Below are 17,883 nucleotides of genomic sequence, written 5' to 3'. Positions count from 1 at the left end.
CTAAACAATTCCACTAGCATAAGGACGTTTAGCTGCACAATGAAGATAAGAATGTGAGAAGAGCCACTGGCCCCGTCTAGTCCAATATCTTGCTCTCCCAGTGGCCGACTGGATGCTTACGGGGTTCCCGCAAGCAGGATCTAAGTGCAACACCACTCTTCCCTCCTGCGGTTTCCAGCAGCTGGTATTTAGAGGGATATTGCCTCCAACAGTGGAGGTAGCCTTCATAGTTAGTAGAATCTGTCCAATTCTCTCTTGTTCTTAAGCCTTTCTCCTGGAAGGAATAAGGAATCCTTTTGTTGACCAGCTTGCATTCATTTCTTCAGGGTTTCTCCCTTCCCTGCCCCCCCACCACCTTTCTTCTTCTGAGTTGGACTGTGTATACCATATTTCACCTGTCACTTGTTTAGGAGCCTAAAGTGACATTGGATGACATTATTGCAAAGGAAATAATTTGTTCTTCCTGCAAATATCTGATTGGGAAAGGTATGGGTGATTCACTTTGGGCAGCTATAGGGAAAACCCAATTTGCTTTGCTTTTGAAGCTTTTTTCAGCGTCAGTATTGTGAGTGCCACATTCGTTAACAAAGACCTCTTAAGGTTGCAGTCCTGTTCTTGCTTACCTTGGATCAATCTACTGTAAACTCAACAGGCTTTATGTCTGAGCAGACTTGCATAGGATTGTACTATAATTTCTTTCAAACAAAATAGGTTTAGAAACTTACCTGCATACCTTCTGTTGTACATGAAATTTCCTATTATTTCAGTTACATGTAACCAAAACTTGGCCTGCTTTAAAAAATAAAAATAGAAAGAGGGACAAGTAGTCATTTTTGCATGATTTGGGATTTTGTTTCTCTGCTGCATTTTTCAGTTGTGGAAACTGAACATCCTGTTTCTTCTCCTACGATCTTACTGCATTCAAAGTAGCAATGAAGGTCTTAGCACTGCAGCACTAGTGAACAGAGAGCTATAAATAATGCTTTGCAGTATTTTAGTATTTTTTACTCTGAATTATGTTTGCTTAGCCTGGCTGTGGGTGGTTTAGAGGAAAAGAAATCATGCTTGCTTGTAGCAACCATATTTGCAAGTGAGAAATTTGATCAGGAAAGGGTTGATATGAGAACCTTACTGCATTGGATTGTGTATTTCCTCTCTCCACTATGCACACACACTTGTTGAAGTGCTGGCTGGTGGAAACATTTCCTGTTGCATTTTGTTGCAGTATAGATTTTCTGTATTGCTGATGCTATTCTTAAAATTATATTGTAACATTAGGCTTTATTAGGCTTCTGTAATTTTATTGCCTCCCCGAATTGTACTGTTGGTTTTTAATGTTGCATCGTGCCTCGGCTGCCTTCAGGCAGAGAGGCTGTCAATTAAATTCCTTAAATGAAAAAAAGGAAGCAGCAGAAGGGGGGGAAAGAGGTATTGGAAGCAAAGCAAAGGTGTTACTAAATTCGACATGGGCTCCGTTCAGAGGTCAAAACATCTTTTGGTAGCATAGAAGCCAACTCCTAGAGGCTATGGGGGCTTTGGCTCCCACAATAAAATATTTGAGGGGGCTGAGCCCCCACAGAGTTGATAAGCATTCCCATTCAAATGGTGCATGTGCACTGCATCATGTGATCAGTTATGTGGGGTAGGGCTTACCTGGATCCCCACAATATTTTATTCAAGTTGGCACCCCTGTTGGGTAGCCTTGTCTTCATGCTGCATCTTTGAAACATAACATGCTGTCAAGAATAAACTGAAGCATATTTGCTCACACACTCGCCCACCAAAACACACAGCTTAGAACTGGTGAAGGCTAACAGAAGCATGCATGCTTACTCTTTCTCCATGCCCTCCTGGGCGGTTGAATCGCTGTTCAGGCTGTGGCCACAAAGATGATCAACTGCACTTCTGTTGTCTTTCCTGCCTTAGAACCATGAACAGGTGCTGGGTGCATGAAAGCTTGCCTCTGCTACTGGCTAGGGGTTGTCATCATCATCATCAATAATAATAATAATAATAATAATAATAATAATAATAATAATAATTTTATTATTTATATATCACCCATCTGACTGGGTTGCCCCAGCCACGCTGGGCGGCTTCTAACAAATACAAAAGCATAATAAAAAATTTCTGATACAGGGCTGCCTTCAGATGTTTTCTATAGGTTGTGTAGTTACACATTTGCTGTGCGGGAAATACTGATGAAATGTCGGTGTTTCCCTTGGCAGTTGTAATGTATGGAGCTGCCTTCAGCAGCCGCAAGTTGGCATGGAAGTCTGTTAACTGATGTTATTTCTGGAGCTGATTCTACTTCTGCGGCTTATCACAACCCCCTTAAGCTGTTCTGTTATCCAGCCATAACTCTCTCCTCAGCATTCTTTTCATCCTCTGTGTCTTGTAATTGGTGTTAATTTGGTGATGTAATCAAGGTTCACATTTGCACTTTAGCAACCCAGCGGGTCAGGGAGCAAGGCAGAACCAGCGATAAAAGACTCAAGGTTGTAGCTGAAGCAAATCAATCATTGATGATAGACAGTGCTTTTCAGAGAACAATATTCATACAGAGTATTATTAGCTTTGCAAAAAAGAAAAGCAATGTAAAGGGGGAGATGTATTGTAGCAATGAAGTGCTTAGATAATAATGTAGATTAAGAATGGTGCAAGATTAGCAACAATCAGTCAGAGTTTAGTATTGCTTGCTCCTATCCTAACCAAAGATTTGGCCTCTTCAGTCCACCTAATTATCAAACATAATTTCTAAGTTTTGCACCATATACTAATTTGCACGTTTTCTAACACAGCTGGCTCATTCATTTGTATCCCAGCTTTCCATAGTAAACCATGCTCAAGGCGACTCACAACAATAACAAAATGTAGCAATATGAGTCATGAACAATAGAGCAATGAAAATAGCTCATATTAATTATATACCATATAATTAAACAATCCACTGGTAATTCATAATAAGGTCTAACAATAAACACACCATGTCACTCAGAAAGAAGCAAAAGTAATGCATATCCACAACTAAAACTTGACGCCAGCATCAAACCTCCCACTTTCCCGAGCAAGAGATGCAGCCTTTGTAGCTGGAGTCTGCCCTTTCAAGGTGACCAGACAAAAACAAGTCACACATACCCTAAAATTTTGGAATAAATGGTTGCCAAGCCAGAGCAGTAGGCCACAGATATTGTGTCCTCAGCTGGGTGAGAGTGCAAGAAGAAGGCAGAAGAGAGCAATGAAAGGAGTCTCTGAATGAACATCCTTTATTCCAATTGGGAACAGAACCAGCATTTTTTTCCCTTTACAACTCTTTCATTACTTACATTCTCTGTTGAGATACAGAAGGCACTCCCTATCCACAGGTGCACCAATTGACATCTCACACATGACATTGCATGGCGTCACATATGGGCCTTGTCAATCCTCTTAAAAAGATGGCACCTCTGCCTATCCATACTTTGTTGAAATAACTGAAGGTATTTTTGTTTTGACAGACTTTCCCAGCTGAATGAAAATGTATTAGCCCCAGCATTGGTACTATTTTTAAACCTATCTTTTGGTGCCTGTTTTCAGTAGCATTTAAAAAATAATTATAGCCTTAATATATGTTTGTAAATCGCCTTGAGAGGAATGTAAAAGGCGATCCATAAATAAATAATAAAAATTATATTTTCTCTGATGATGTTATGGTTCCACAGTTGGTAAGATGCCATTGTCATTATCTTTAGCATCTTCACACATATGATGTTTACTTTAACCCCATCAGGTTTTCATCCCCCAAGATGCCAATTTCTCACATAACTACTGTATCTGTGATCCAGCAACAGTTCCAAGCAGCTTGCCCCAAAAGACTTGTCTTTTTCCAGCATTGTCATCCATTTCAGCCCATCATCGCTGCTCTCACGTTTGCTGAAATTGGCTAAAATTGATGGTTCCTTAGGCCTAGGAAGGACAAGCTTAACAGTTGGTTTTGATTTTCTCTTTAAAATGAGTGGTAAAAAAAATCAAAACATGTTGTTTAGACAGGAGGTGCCAAGTAGATGCGTCGTTATTGCTGTTGCTGAGGAATAAAAGGACAGATTGTGAAGTGAGAGAGAGAGAGAAAGAAAGAAAGAAAGAAAGAAAGAGGGAAAGAGTGCTGTGTTGTCTTGCTGCTAAAACTTATCTTTAACTTTGACATGTTTTGGCCATGAACTATGAATGCTGACTTAAAGGAAATCAAAGCCAGTAAGGGATGCCATACCTATCCCACCCATCTGGTTAGTAAAGGAAACAGTTTTTGAATCATAGAATCATAAAACAGTAGAGCTGGAAAGGACCACAAAGTTCATTTATTCCAACGCACTGCAATGCAGGAATCTTTTGCCCAAAGTGGGGCTTGAACACACATCCCTGAGATTAAAAGTCTCATGGTCTACCGACTGAGCTATCCATCTAGCTTGCTTACTTGCTTGCTTTCTCTCTGTTGTCCAACCTTTACAAAAATGCCACAAAGCCCCAGGGCTTCTTCTCCACATACGCTTGACAGGATTTCAGACGGAGTCCTTCCCAGCCTAAACTGGAGATGCCCAAGACTGAACATCGGACCACCGCTGTGCGTTCCACCACAGAGCTACACCCCTCAAAAGTTATCTGTTTGTTATACATAATCGACTATCCCATGTGCAGTTTCTGCTGCTGAACTGCACCACTTCAGACTGCAAGTGAGGAATGAAATGTTCAGAAATTTCCCTTGCATAAAATGTTTCCACCCACATGCCAAAATCAGCATGGCAAGGAGATGTGTTCTGGTATAGCGTGTTCTCCCTAACAGAGAGCACGTGTTGCGGTTGGGGAACAGGCCGCCCAGCCATGACTAGGCAAATTGATCTGCAACCCTGGCCTTAAGGGTTAATTGGGTTGCTGGGGAATATGGATTGTTACCAATTTGGAGGAGGAGTCAGAAGTTATAAATAGAAGGGCCAGACGTGGGGACGTCCTCTTGGCCGTTTTGCATCGGATCACCCGCCCTCCCTCCCTTTAATAGGGGGGTTTTTTATTAAGTGGATCGCTTGACCTTGCTATGCCTGTCATGGGGTCGTTCGCCTTGGAGCGGGGGCCTGGTAGGAATTTTGCCATCTGGCGGATTGGCTGGTGCCATTTGGTTTTTGCCTACTGCGTAGCAAATCGTCACAACTTGTAAGGTTGGCGGTTAGGCATTGGTTAATTGGTGCTTGGAGGGGTAAGTGCCTACCCCTCCAAATGATGCGGGAAGGGAATTCCGTTAAAGGAATCCAGGGGCTTGTCATTCTTTTCGTCCTTGTCCGTGGAGCCGGACTTGGGCCGTGCAAGCCCCACCGGAACATGAGGGTGAGAAGTGAGGGTCTGTTTCCCGACCTCACTTTCTCATCCAATACTTGTTTCCCACGCTGGCTTCCGGTGGAGTCCGGAAGGGCCAGCTCTGTCCTTGAGGGCCAGGACAGATAGTCATAACCAATGCCTAAGCAACCACTCACAATATTTTTTGTATTTGAATAAAGTTGTGGCCAAAATTATGCCAAAAACCTTAAACAAAAATTGATGTGTGAAGTGTGAAATTATTTGGGGGGTGGCACTGTGGAACTCAACACGCAAATGCTTCTCCCTCCCTAGTATGCTAGTTTTTGTTTGCAAGTCATGCAGAGTTGTTTCCTCCTTTGCCCCAACATGCCAGGGTGTTCAAAAGTTGGATTCCCCACAGGCAGTCTGAAGTGGTGCAGTTCAGTAACAGCTAAATCACATTCCCTGTCTCTAATATGGCAGATGTGCATAGTTATTCTCCCTTTCCCATAAGATGTGAAATTCTAGTTTAGCGGTTAAGCATACTTCTGTAGCATTCTAAGCCCTTTCTTTTCCCGATATTTGCCCAAATAATTGAGTTTCTCATTCCACCTGTACATTGATTTGGAAGACAATTGGGAGAGAGGGGGGGGGGAGAGAATAATACTCTCTAGAACAGGGGTCAGCAACCTAAGGCCCGTGGGCTGGAAGCAGCCCGCAGAGGTCGTTTGGCCGGCCCACAAGCTGCCCCGAAACCGAGCTGCTCACTCACATGCTGCGCTAAATTGCGTCCTCCCTTAAAGAGGGCACGTATTGCGGTGAGACCTGGACAACCAACACCCTGTGTTGTGGGTTGGGTACAACTGGTAAGCCACAACACCCGATTGGTAGGTCCTTCGAAGCAGGTTCGAGGGACCTATTTATGCCCATGCACGTGACCCAGAGCTTCCTCTTTCTGCGCATGCATTCGGAACACCGCCCACCTCTCCCTACTTTTAGGGCTTGTTGCGCTTGACCTTGCTATGCCGTCGTGTGTCGTCTGTTGTTGGGACAGGGGCATGGCAGGAATTTTCCCACTTGGCTGATTGACTGTTGCCATTTGGGTTTCGCCTGCCGTGTAGCAAATCGTCACAACTTGTAAGGTTGCAGATAGGCTCTGGTTCGGGTGATAGGGATGGGAGAACGCTCTCGCGACCCCTATGTGAAGGGGATTCCGTTAAAGGAATCTAGGGACTCAATGGTTTGGTCAACCCCTGAGAGGGGGTTGTGCCTGTGCCTGAGTCCAGGGGGACATTTGGGTGGCGGACTTAGCCCATTCCCGGCTTTCCGCTTATCCAGGTGTTCACCCTTGGCTGACCTATGCTGGTGCCGTGGGTCAGCGCTACCTGCATGGCAGGGAGCTAGTCGAACCAGAGCTTATGCAACCAGTCACTTTCTGTAATCAATAAAGTTGTGGCCTAAATTCTGCCAAAAACCAAACCAAAAATTTGAGTCAAGTGTGAATTTATTTAGGGGGGAGGTTTATGGGTCTGAACACGCAAACCGGCGCAGCGTGGCGTGGGGACTTGCTTCCACGGTGCCAGAAATTGCGTCTGCGCATGCGCAGATGCCAAAAATCACACCTGCACAGACGCAGACGCCAAAAATCGCAGGCATGCACGCTCACGCGCACGCACAATCCAGCCCACGGAGGGATCTCTGTAGGACCGATCTGGCCCAGGCAAGATAAACCTTGCTGATCCCTCCTCTAGAAAGTGAGAGAGATGAACATGGATCAGGTGATAATAAGCTAGAAGTTTGTGACGGGAGATGCAACTTACTACAGGAGTGTTTTCAACAAGTTTTTTCTTTTAAACACACTTTAAAGCAAGCTTGCTAAGTAGGTGGCAGACAATCAGCTAAATATATATTTAAGTGCATGTTTTTAATTTCTTCAACTTGCAGAGGCCTGGGTTTTGTCAGGTGAGGGGGGTTACTGGTGACAGTCTAGAAATGTGCTAGCTGAGATATTTTTAGTACTGTGGCTGATCAGAGTAGGGCTTACATTTGAGAACGTTCAATTAATTTTACAACGCACATGCATAAATTCATAGAAACACATTGCGAAGTAGAGCGCATCATAGGCATTCACAATAACTGCTCTTGATTTTGGTGACAGAGTTGGACAAATGAACATAAAAAGGAAAACACGTCAGGCAAATATCTGAAAAAGTGCTGTTCTTCTAGCCATTCAGCTTTTGATCCAGGAGTGTGATTTAATGCTAGCATGTATCTCAGGGTTTACTGGTCACTATCTTTTCAGCATCTCACCTGCAGAGCCACAAGTTAGATCAGGGGTCAGCATCCTTTTTCAGCTGTGGGCCGGTCCACTGTCCCTCAGACCGTGTGGTGGGCCAGACTATATTTTGAAAAAAAATATATGAACAAATTCCTATGCCCTACAAATAACCCAGAGATGCATTTTAAATAAAAGGACACATTCTACTCATGTAAAAACATGCTGATTCCCAGACTGTCCGCGGGCCGGATTGAGAAGGCGATTGGGCTGCATCTGGCCCCGGACCTTAGGTTGCCTACCCCTGAGTTAGATGGGGAAATTGCTTGTTATGTATGGATCCTCAAAGGCAACATTTACATAATCTTATTTGTTCAAAGTCCCGTTTCAAAGTGCTAGTTTTGACACTAGGTCCATTTCCGTGTGCCACCTCCGAAGGAGGCCCAGAGGATAGTAGTGACAGAACAGGCCCTCTATGGAATGCTTTCCTGAGGGAAGCCCACCAGACACCAACATTGTCATTGTTTCTGTGTGAAGCGGCACTGCTGTAATTCCTGAGAAGCGTTTATGCAGGGTTGGTTTTTTTTTACTGAACTGTGTTCCCCAACAATCAGGATTTAGTGCCTTTTCTTCTGGGCCACCAGCATGTGACTGTGGATTTGCTTCAAGCTTTGGAGACTGAGCTCTTCCATGGTACCACCTTGGCTGCAGTGCCAACCCTGCCACCTGACAGAGTGAGATCACTCCAAGGACCAGTCTCTCTATACCCGAGATGGTTACCAGGCACCCTTGGGCAGCTGCCTGGACTCCAGCAGAGGTGGCCAATGTCCTTGGTGCCCCAACTTCCATTCTTCCCTCACCCCGGCCTCGTGATCTGAGCAGCAACAGGGAGTTGAATCTAGCTGCTGTTTAATGCTGGTGTTGTAGCATAGTTTTGAGGAATCGTGTGCTGTTTGCCCTCTCAAATCTGGAACCAGTTTCTGACTCCTGGCCCTCAGGCCGAGCAACATTTTCCCTGTGAGAGGATCCTGCCGATATAAGATCCTGTTCTTCTATTCCTCCCACATTCTTGCTAAAGGAATTTGGCCTGTATGCCCTGGACTACGCTTCCTGCTTCTGATCTTTGGCTGCTGCTTAGAGAAGTTGACCCTTGCTTGTCCTGGACAGTGTTTTTCACCTCTTGGCCCCTTCAGACTGATGGTCACCTCCCCACAAACTCGGAAACCCAACCGCTTGGGGCTTGATTTCCTGCCAGACGCTGACAGTTACCCCCTCAGCAACAGGAGAATTGAGCTGCATCCGTTTCAGCTTGTTTTAAAGTGAACCACAGCAGCCAAAGTACCCCTGATGCCTGCAAATTTCCTAGTTGGAATATGAGCTGGTGAAATTAAACCTGCAGAACACAGCCTGTGAGAGTGTGATCTTCCTGAATTGCTGCTGGTTCAGCCTTGGAGAAATATATATATATATACACACACACACACAATATACTTGTACTATTAGTCCTTCTATTGTGCTTGCATAGATGTTCTGGTTGCTATTTTCGTCGTTGCACATGGAAGACAGCATATGTGTGGCAGTCGCTCAGCCTTGGCAGAAGCCAAGGAAACAGCTGAAAAAGCTATAGTTAAAAAGGAATGTACGGAGTGATCTCTTATGTATGATGGGATTTGATGGTAAGATGATTGGAAGGTACAGCAAGTGAAAAAGAAAAGCCTTGTGTGGGGAGCCTCTGCTTTTTCTGGGTCTTAATTATTTGATCCTACTGACATTTGTTTTCTGTGGTAGTGGCTAAAATTAGATGTCGGTTTCTTAAAATTGATTCTGTTTATGGCAAAGGTGATGAACAACTGCTGGGCCACGCTAATGCGATGCAGTCTTGTGTGTGGTTTGTCTCTGTTCATTTTGTTTTACAAAGTATACCGGGGCAAGCTTCAAGCTAAAGCAGAGGAATGGGACATCACTCATTTTCCCCCTTTAAAAATTGTATGTGGGTGTGTGTCTCTGTGTGCCCCCCGCCTCAACTGTTTTCTCCCTTCAAGGAAAACCTGAGGAAACTCATATCTTTTCCTATGCAGGATGTGAAGCAGATGGGGCCTTTTTAAGCTGAAAACAGGATGAGGGGAGGTGATTAAAAATCTCCTTCCTCACACCACCCTTGTGTGGGCTTGGCCCTGCCATGAGACAGTGAAGCATTCGCCTCAGGTTGACATATATTGTCTCAGGTTGGCATATTGGGGGGGGGGGGGTGAGCAGCTGCAGTCTCTCTGGCCATTCTTCCAGAGCTCCCTGATCCATCCCCTTTGTGGGAGATTGGGAATTATGTGTGCCACAGAACTTGTCCTACAACCACTAACCTAGCTTTCTGCCGTCGGGTACAGAGAAGGATGCTAACCAATGCTGAAGTAAAATTTTGTGCCAGTACATGGAATGGTGAGGAGGGGGAATCTCCATCCTCACATGTTCCTCAGGTAGCCATTTTTGGGGAGACAGTCCCCTGCTCCTTAATTTGTAGCACCCACAGCTTCATTTTGTAAGATGTAATTTCACAGAACATCACAGGTGGTGTTTTGGCTTCTAGAATGAGGTTAATGTCTCTCTCTCTCTCTCTCTCTCTCTCTCTCACACACACACACACACACACACACGGGACCGCCTCTCCTGGTATGCCCCACAGAGGAACCTACGGTCTGCAAATAAAAATATCCTGAAGGTCCCAGGCCTCAGAGAGGTTAGGCTGGCCTCAACTAGAGCCAGGGCTTTCTCGGCTGAGGCTCCAATCTGGTGGAACGCTCTGTCACAAGAGACTAGGGCCCTGCGGGACCTGACATCTTTCCGCAAGGCCTGCAAGACAGAGTTGTTCCTCCAGGCCTTTGGTCAGGGCCCAGCCTGACTCCCTCCTCTGGCAACCTGCACAGAACTTTGCTTAATGGTTGCCATTAATTTGATTTTAATTAATTTTTATAATGAAATGTTTTAGAATGTTGGATTATTTGATTGTTTGATTATTTGATTGTTGTTAGCCGCCCTGAGCCTGGCTTTGGCTGGGGAGGGCGGGATATAAATAAAATTTATTATTATTATTATTATTATTTGGATGAACAGTAATGTTTTTCTTACAAACTTTGTGATTATGGCCCTTCTGATTGACCTAATATCCTATATGCGCTCATAACTTCTGAAACATTAGCTCTGATGTGTTTCCCATTTGCTAATTTAATTAAAGTACTTTAAAGTGTCTTTAAAGATCACATCTGGCTTCAATTTAAAGTCAACACTTCTTGAAACCATTGCACCATTTCCATGGAATTCTAGATTTTCACTTCAAATAAGCTCTCTTTTGCCACACAGCAAGAAGGTTTAACTTCTTTGCAGCATCAGCTATGAATATTTGAAATGTGTGCTGTGGAAACAGTGACAAAAACATGTTTACTCAGATGTGTTAGATGTATTTTCTCCTTCCCCAAGGTGTCTAAATTGTTTTTAAATATTGCCCATTATATCACATTGCTTCTTTTCTTTTACAGCGAGAGATTTTTCTTAAAATTGAATCGGAATGGTTTGCCAAAATGTCCAGAGAAGCCAGAAAGACATTGTTCTCTTTTTGTGGTGAGTAGGTGTTTATTTTTGTCTGCATTTGATAATTGCAAAAATAAATAAATCAAGACTTCGTTAATGGGATTGCCTCCTTGCTGGTAGCCCAGTTGTAGAAATAGAAAGCATACTACAAAGCACAAAAGAGTGGGCATAACTGTGCAGACTTATCATTCATTTTGTCCAGCATCCTTCCACTGGGTACCAGCAACTGTGCCAAATAGGTATGACAGCCACCTTGATAACTTGAATGTGTGGTTTTTTTCTGTATCTTACTTGCCAAGTCAAAGAAATCTCTTGCAACCCAAGGCTACACAAGTTCAATGGGGCTTCCTTTCTGGGAAGCAGACTTAAAACCACATTTTAAGAAGTAAACCTCATTTGATTTCTGCAGAACTTGAGAGCCAGTCCAATTTAACAGAGAGGGTTAGGGAACTTGGTTATATTGATTGCAAGATGAATATACTCATTCCAAATTTGATGGGCAATCCTTTACTGACTTCCGCTTACCCCATCACCAATGGCATTCCTTATCTTTGAGGCAGTAGAACTTCACATGTTACAGCCCTTTCAATATTTCACGATACGCTTGCCATCTTGAAATACTGTGTCCAGTTCTGAGTGCCACAATTTAGGAAGGATATTGACAAGTTGGAATGTGTTTAGAGGAGGACAACCAAGGTGATCAAGGGTCTGAAAGCCAAAACTTATGAGGAACGGTTGAGGGAGCTGGGTATGTTTAGCCTGGAAAAGAGGAGACAGAGAGGAGATACAATAGGTAAAGGTAAAGGGACCCCTGACCATTAGGTCCAGTCGTAGACGACTCTGGGGTTGTGGCGCTCATCTCGCTTTATTGGCCGAGGGAGCCGGCGTACAGCTTCCGGGTCATGTGGCCAGCATGACTAAGCCGCTTCTGGCGAACCAGAGCAGCACACAGAAACACCGTTTACCTCCCTGCCGGAGCGGTACCTATTTATCTACTTGCACTTTGACGTCCTTTTGAACTGCTAGGTTGGCAGGAGCAGGGACCGAGCAATGGGAGCTCACCCCATCACGGGGATTCGAACCATCGATCTTCTGATTGGCAAGTCCTAGGCTCTGTGGTTTAACCCACAGCGCCACCTGCGCCAAACCTTATGAGGAACGATTGAGGGAGCTGGGTATATTTAGCCTGGAAAAGAGGAGACAGAGAGGAGATACAATAGCCATCTTCATATACCTAAAAGGCTGTGACATGGAGAATGGAGCAAGCTTATTTTCTCCTGCTCCGGAGACTAAGACCCAAACCAATGGATTCATGTTGCAAGAAAGGAGATTCTGGCTAAACATCAGGAGGAACTTTGTGATAGCAAGAGCTGTTCCCACAAGAGGTGGTGCACTCTCTTTCCTTTTCCAAGCAGAGGTTGGATTGCCATCTGCTATGTGTGATCTAGTTGAAATTTCTGCATTGCTGTGGGTTGGACAAGATAACCCTCGGGGTCACTACCAATTCTACAATTCTATGATCATGCATATGTGATGGATGGGACACACACTAGTTTCAAAATCTGCATGGTACTAGCCACAGTTCAACAATGTTCTGATATAAGTACGGTATATGCCATTGATGCTTTTAGGTTTCAATCTTAAACACACACTACTTCCAGTGACACAATGGGACTTATTTCTGAGCAAACATTTCTGTGAGTCAATCAAATACATTGAAGCTATCACCTCCTTGTTTCTTTATTTCCTAGACACAAGTAAACTTAGAAAAAGTATACAGTAATAACACAATAAAAATTAATAATTGTAGACTGTTCTGATTCTCTACAGGACTTGGGAAGCAGTGAGCTCAGGAAAGACATCTACATCACTGTGCACATTATACGGATTGGTATGTACACTTGTTTCCCCAAAACCTTTACGTAAGAAGATGTTAGATAATGTGATAATTTCAGGCTGCGTGTTTTCACTGTGCAGTGATGGTTATCCTTATTGTCACTGCTGCTGGGCCACCACTTAGTACTCGGGATGCCTTACATTGAAATATTAATAATACTTTCAGACAGGGTTCTTCTCGTGTAATAATGCTCAACTGCGGTTTAGGGCCATGGTTCTTTAGCATTACAAGAATGAGCTGCAATGAGCTTTGCATATGACTTCTCCCTTCCTCCCCGCTCCTCCTCCAGTGAGGCCACAGTAAAGAGATAAGAAGCTTCCACTTTCGTTTTATAGATCACCCTTAGTTTAATATGTCTTACAAGCAGTCCTTTTTTCTGGGGGGACGCAGGGGTACACATACCCCTAAACATTTTGTGAATCTAAGTTCGGCCTCATTGAGGGGCAGTAGTTCAATATGAGTAGGAAAATGATAGTACCCCTAAACATTTTTTTTTTTAGGAAAAAAAGCACTGCATACAAGCCTTAGCCTATGCTTAAGTTTCAACTAATTTCAGCCAACTATGGTTAGTTGAAACACAATGAACTACAATTTGAAGTTGGTTTGTTTCTACTAACCCTAGTTAAGATTTACCACAGTTTGTTGGGGCTGGAAAAACCAGTGTTAACATTATGTGTGAGCTAGACCAGAAACAATCTCCAAGCTACTTTAGGTATGAACTAGATAAGCATTTTGTGGTAAAATTGAGATGAGAGAGAGAGAAATTGATGTATTTATTTTAGATATGTCTACAGTGGCTTTTGGTTTTAAAAGCTCTTTAAAAGCAAAAAAAAAAAAAAAGAAGAAAAAAAAAGGACAATAAATGTAACAAACAAACAAAAAATCACCAGAAAAAAAGCTACATATCTGGGAGGAAGATTCTAATTTACACTTCTCTCTGACATGCCATTTTTCTGTGTGAAGGGATATTCTTTCATGAGAACACTAAAGAAAAAAAAATCCTGTTTGCCATCTGAAGTGATGGATCTACAAGATAAATTATTTATCTAGACTAGGTTTTGGAAGTAGGAGGAGGGGAAAGACACACTGATCGAAATTAACAATGGATCTCATAAAATTGCTTGGGAAATGGCCACCAAGCAGCCAGCCTTATTGGTCTTCTGCCCACACAAAATAATTTTCCTACGCTTCACAGATAATTTTCCTTATGGAAAAAGGCACATTACACCATGTGCCAACTGTAATGTGTGGGAAATGTGCACATTTGTACAGTGGTACCTCAGGTTACAAACACTTCGGGTTGCAGACTCCGCTAACCTGGAAGTTGTACCTCGGGTTAAGAACTTTACCTCAGGATGAGAACAGAAATCATGTGGCGGCGGCGCAGTGGCAGCAGGAGACCCCATTAGCTAAAGTGGTACCTCAGGTTAAGAACAGTTTCAGGTTAAGAATGGACCTCCGGAACAAATTACCGGTAAGTTCATAACCAGAGGTACCACTGTATTTTGTCTCACACATATGTAGGAAATAATTTTGTGTATGCTGGCAGTTCTGTGACTGAACTTATCAGTATGACATATTTTTTGCTGCCTGATACCTGGACCTTGTTTTATTATTATTTTATTTTAAAAGCACTGGGTCATAGTATGTGATGATTTTTAAATAGCTGCCACCAGCTGACACTGGTGAACTTCTGAGAGAGAGAGAGAGAGAGAGAGAGAGAGAGAGAGAGAGAGAGAAGGATGAGGAGAATAATGGAATCAGGCTTATTAACAGGCATGGGGAGTCTGGATCTCTCAATTCCTCCTTTGCCAGCTATTGTTACCTTTATTGTGCCTTCCTTGGTTCCTGAAATTGCCCTTTTTCTGGTAACACCAGTCTATCTTGCATATGTGGGTGTGTGCATGAATAAAAACATTTATTTCCTTCTTAGAACAGTTTATCATATGGTTAACATTATTCTAGACAAATCTGATTTAATCCAAATACAATGTTAAGGTAGTGTAGAAGAGAAGAGTGGTTAATCTCCTTATTTAAAGAAGCTGTCATATGGATTTCATTGAGTTAACTCCAGTAATCTTCACCTATCATCCACAGTGGCTGCTTTCTCCTCCTCCTCCTCCTCCTCCTCCTCCTCCTTCTCCTCACCTCTAGGCAATTCGGCATTTTATGCCTTCCATTTTGAAATGCTGAATGTATCTTTATCTATTCTTGACTGCTGTTGAGCATACTATATCTGGGGCAATGCATATGTCGAAAATTGTCTGACTTTGGTGAATGATACAGTATTAGAGTTCCATTATTGAACCTTGCAAATGTCATGCAATAAGACAGGTGCAAATACTCCAGCAGGAACCCCAACTCACTAATGTGTTCCTAGCTGCTGTTATTTGTGCCACTACTGTCCCAGTTGCATGCCCCTTCCTATACTGCTGAACATGTGTCTACATATGTAGAAACATTAGAGAGCTAGTGTGGAATAGAGGTCAGAGTGCTCAACTTCGGTCAAGGAGAAGCTGAAATGCCCATTCAGCCACAAAGCTTGCTGGGTGTCCTTGGGTCTCTCTCTCTCTCTCTCTCTCTCTCTCTCTCTCTCTTTCTCTCTTTCAGCCTAGCACACCTAATATAGAGTGGTTGGGAGGATAAAGGAGGGGACTATGTATGCCACCCTTTGAAAAAATGGTAGGATAAAAATAAATGTTGAATGATTAGATAGAAAATAATGGGGGAAAAGAGAGTCATGCCTTCAACCCGAGGAACACTAGTGGCAGCAGTGGCAATATTTTGAATTGAAAGTAGAATAAATTCAGATAGCCACTTTCCCGATCACAAGCTCAATTCTCCATAGGTAGCTTGCTGTGGAAACTCATCTGGATCCTGATATTTTGAATGCTTCAGGTTGGGGTGTGATTGGGCTCCAACATGCATCAAACAACAGGAATCAAATATTTAGTCTATTGAACCAGTATAAGCCAATGATTGAACCGCTTACTATTCCCCCCAAAAAACAGATTATCATGGATGCTCCGCTAGAAGGGCTTCAGGAAGTAAACTTGTTGTACAAAATAACCTGTTCAAATCCAAAATAACCTAGCGCAAATATCATCCGTCAGCCAAGGAGCTAAGGGCTGTTCGGTTGTTTATGCGATCTGTTATTAGCCAACTTGAGAATGATTTGATCAAAAGCAGGATATAAATCTAAACAAACACACATATTTAAGATTTTAGAAATGCTGCCTATGAATGTTAAACCAAAGACTTAGTATTCTCCTCACCTCATTTTCTGTTTAAGCTGCATCTGCTCAGCCACTGATGGCTTCTGATCTTGCAAAGCCTAGAATAGACTGCTGTGTGTTTTTCATTTCACCGCAGTCAGGCCCCAGTGCAGGTTTTTAAGGGCAGGCAGCACAGCTTATTTTAACACAAAGAAGAAGTGACAGGCAGAAGAAGCAAGCAACAGTGTAGATTGTTGGGAATAATGTGCCTTTTGTCACCACATAAATTAAACATATAGCTCATGTGGATTTATGAGAGAGCGGGAGAGAGAGCAATCACACAAACTGTTGAAAATTTGTCAAAACAGTAGTAATCCAGATTGAAGTGCAACTTTTGTGAACACATGGTTGAAAGTCAGTATTTGTCTCCATATGCTCTTTAACAATTAAATAGTTTTTGCTTAAATCTTCATTTGTAGTCCTGGTAATCTTTCGTCTTTTTATCCATTATCATCATTGTCTTCCACATTCTCATGTTCCAGCTGAGGCAGAAACTTGTGGGTACCAGGTAGGCTTCAGAAAGTCAGCTAGGCTGACAGAGAGAACATGCAACAATAGGTAATAAATTCAGATTCTGGCTAGCCAGGTTGAAGTAGGAAGTGGAACAGTGTAGTACTCTCTGTGATAAACTGTGCAGCACCATGGATAGCTCCATGTCTGCCAGAAACTTTGCTCTGACGAAGCCCAACTCCTAGACTGAGTCAAACTATTCCTTGCCCTATGTAGCACAGCTATGCCTCTTACTTTTCTTAGATTAAGTACAGCTACAAGGAGAGCCCAGTTATCAGAATCACAGCATGTAGATGGTGAAAGTCTGTCCCTTATCTCGCTCTCTGTGAGCTCCCTTAATATGACCACCCTCACATGACTATGATATAGCTAAAAAATTGGTTCCAGTTGGGACTCATCCTCCCCCAGCCTTGATATTTGGTTGGTCATGGCTAGGGGAAGAAAGGGATATATTTTGCTTCTCCACACACTGTGATCCAAATAAAAATTGCCCCCACCCCTGCAGCGGGAGCTATTTTAACAAAAGCCAAAGACATAGCTGTTTTGGGCTATGCATTAAGCATAACATTTAGTTAAACTGTCAGATGATCCTGACTAGGCCTGAAGTGTCTGGACAAACTCTGCTCAACTGGAGTTGCAAGGAGTCCAAAGGAAGGTGCGTTGACACACACACACACACACACACACACATATGTGTGTGTGTGTGTGTGTGTGTGTGTGTGTGTATTTGCACCCTCAGATGTGTTCTTCTAGGAGTCAGGTGAGATATCTGAGCCAGACTGGGCATCCAGGTTTTGAACCTCTGGCATGGATTCCTTTACTTGGATGCCATTATTAGACAATTCTTTGGGGACTGCATTGTGAGTGCTTCTTGAATAAGACAAATGGAACTTAGAGTGCTCTGCCAACCTATGGTTTAATGACAGCAGATTGAATATTTACCACCCTTTCATTGCAGTTGGTATTTGGGGGTGGGAAGGTTTGCCCAGCTGTAATCCAATAACATTATTAAATTAAATGCTGATGTTGGCAGATATATCCTCCTC

At 43.1% G+C, this 17,883-nt stretch overlaps 1 protein-coding gene across 5 annotated transcripts in view; it reads left to right on the top strand.

Moving 5' to 3' along the window:
- The window catches only part of DOCK4 (dedicator of cytokinesis 4), a 249,605-nt gene that overhangs the window by 114,355 nt on the left and 117,367 nt on the right, over positions 1–17,883 (top strand). For all 5 annotated transcript variants that reach the window (XM_081022240.1, XM_081022238.1, XM_081022237.1 and 2 more), the window contains exons 9-10: positions 11,104–11,185; positions 12,986–13,046. In XM_081022240.1, the coding sequence (XP_080878366.1) occupies positions 11,104–11,185; positions 12,986–13,046 (143 nt within the window). The remainder of the gene's footprint in view (positions 1–11,103; positions 11,186–12,985; positions 13,047–17,883) is intronic.

The sequence above is a fragment of the Podarcis pityusensis genome, assembly GCF_964106645.2.
Source record: "Podarcis pityusensis genome assembly, chromosome: 10".
Classification (NCBI taxonomy): Eukaryota; Metazoa; Chordata; class Lepidosauria; order Squamata; family Lacertidae; genus Podarcis; species Podarcis pityusensis.
This window is presented reverse-complemented; position numbering and strand designations above follow the sequence as displayed.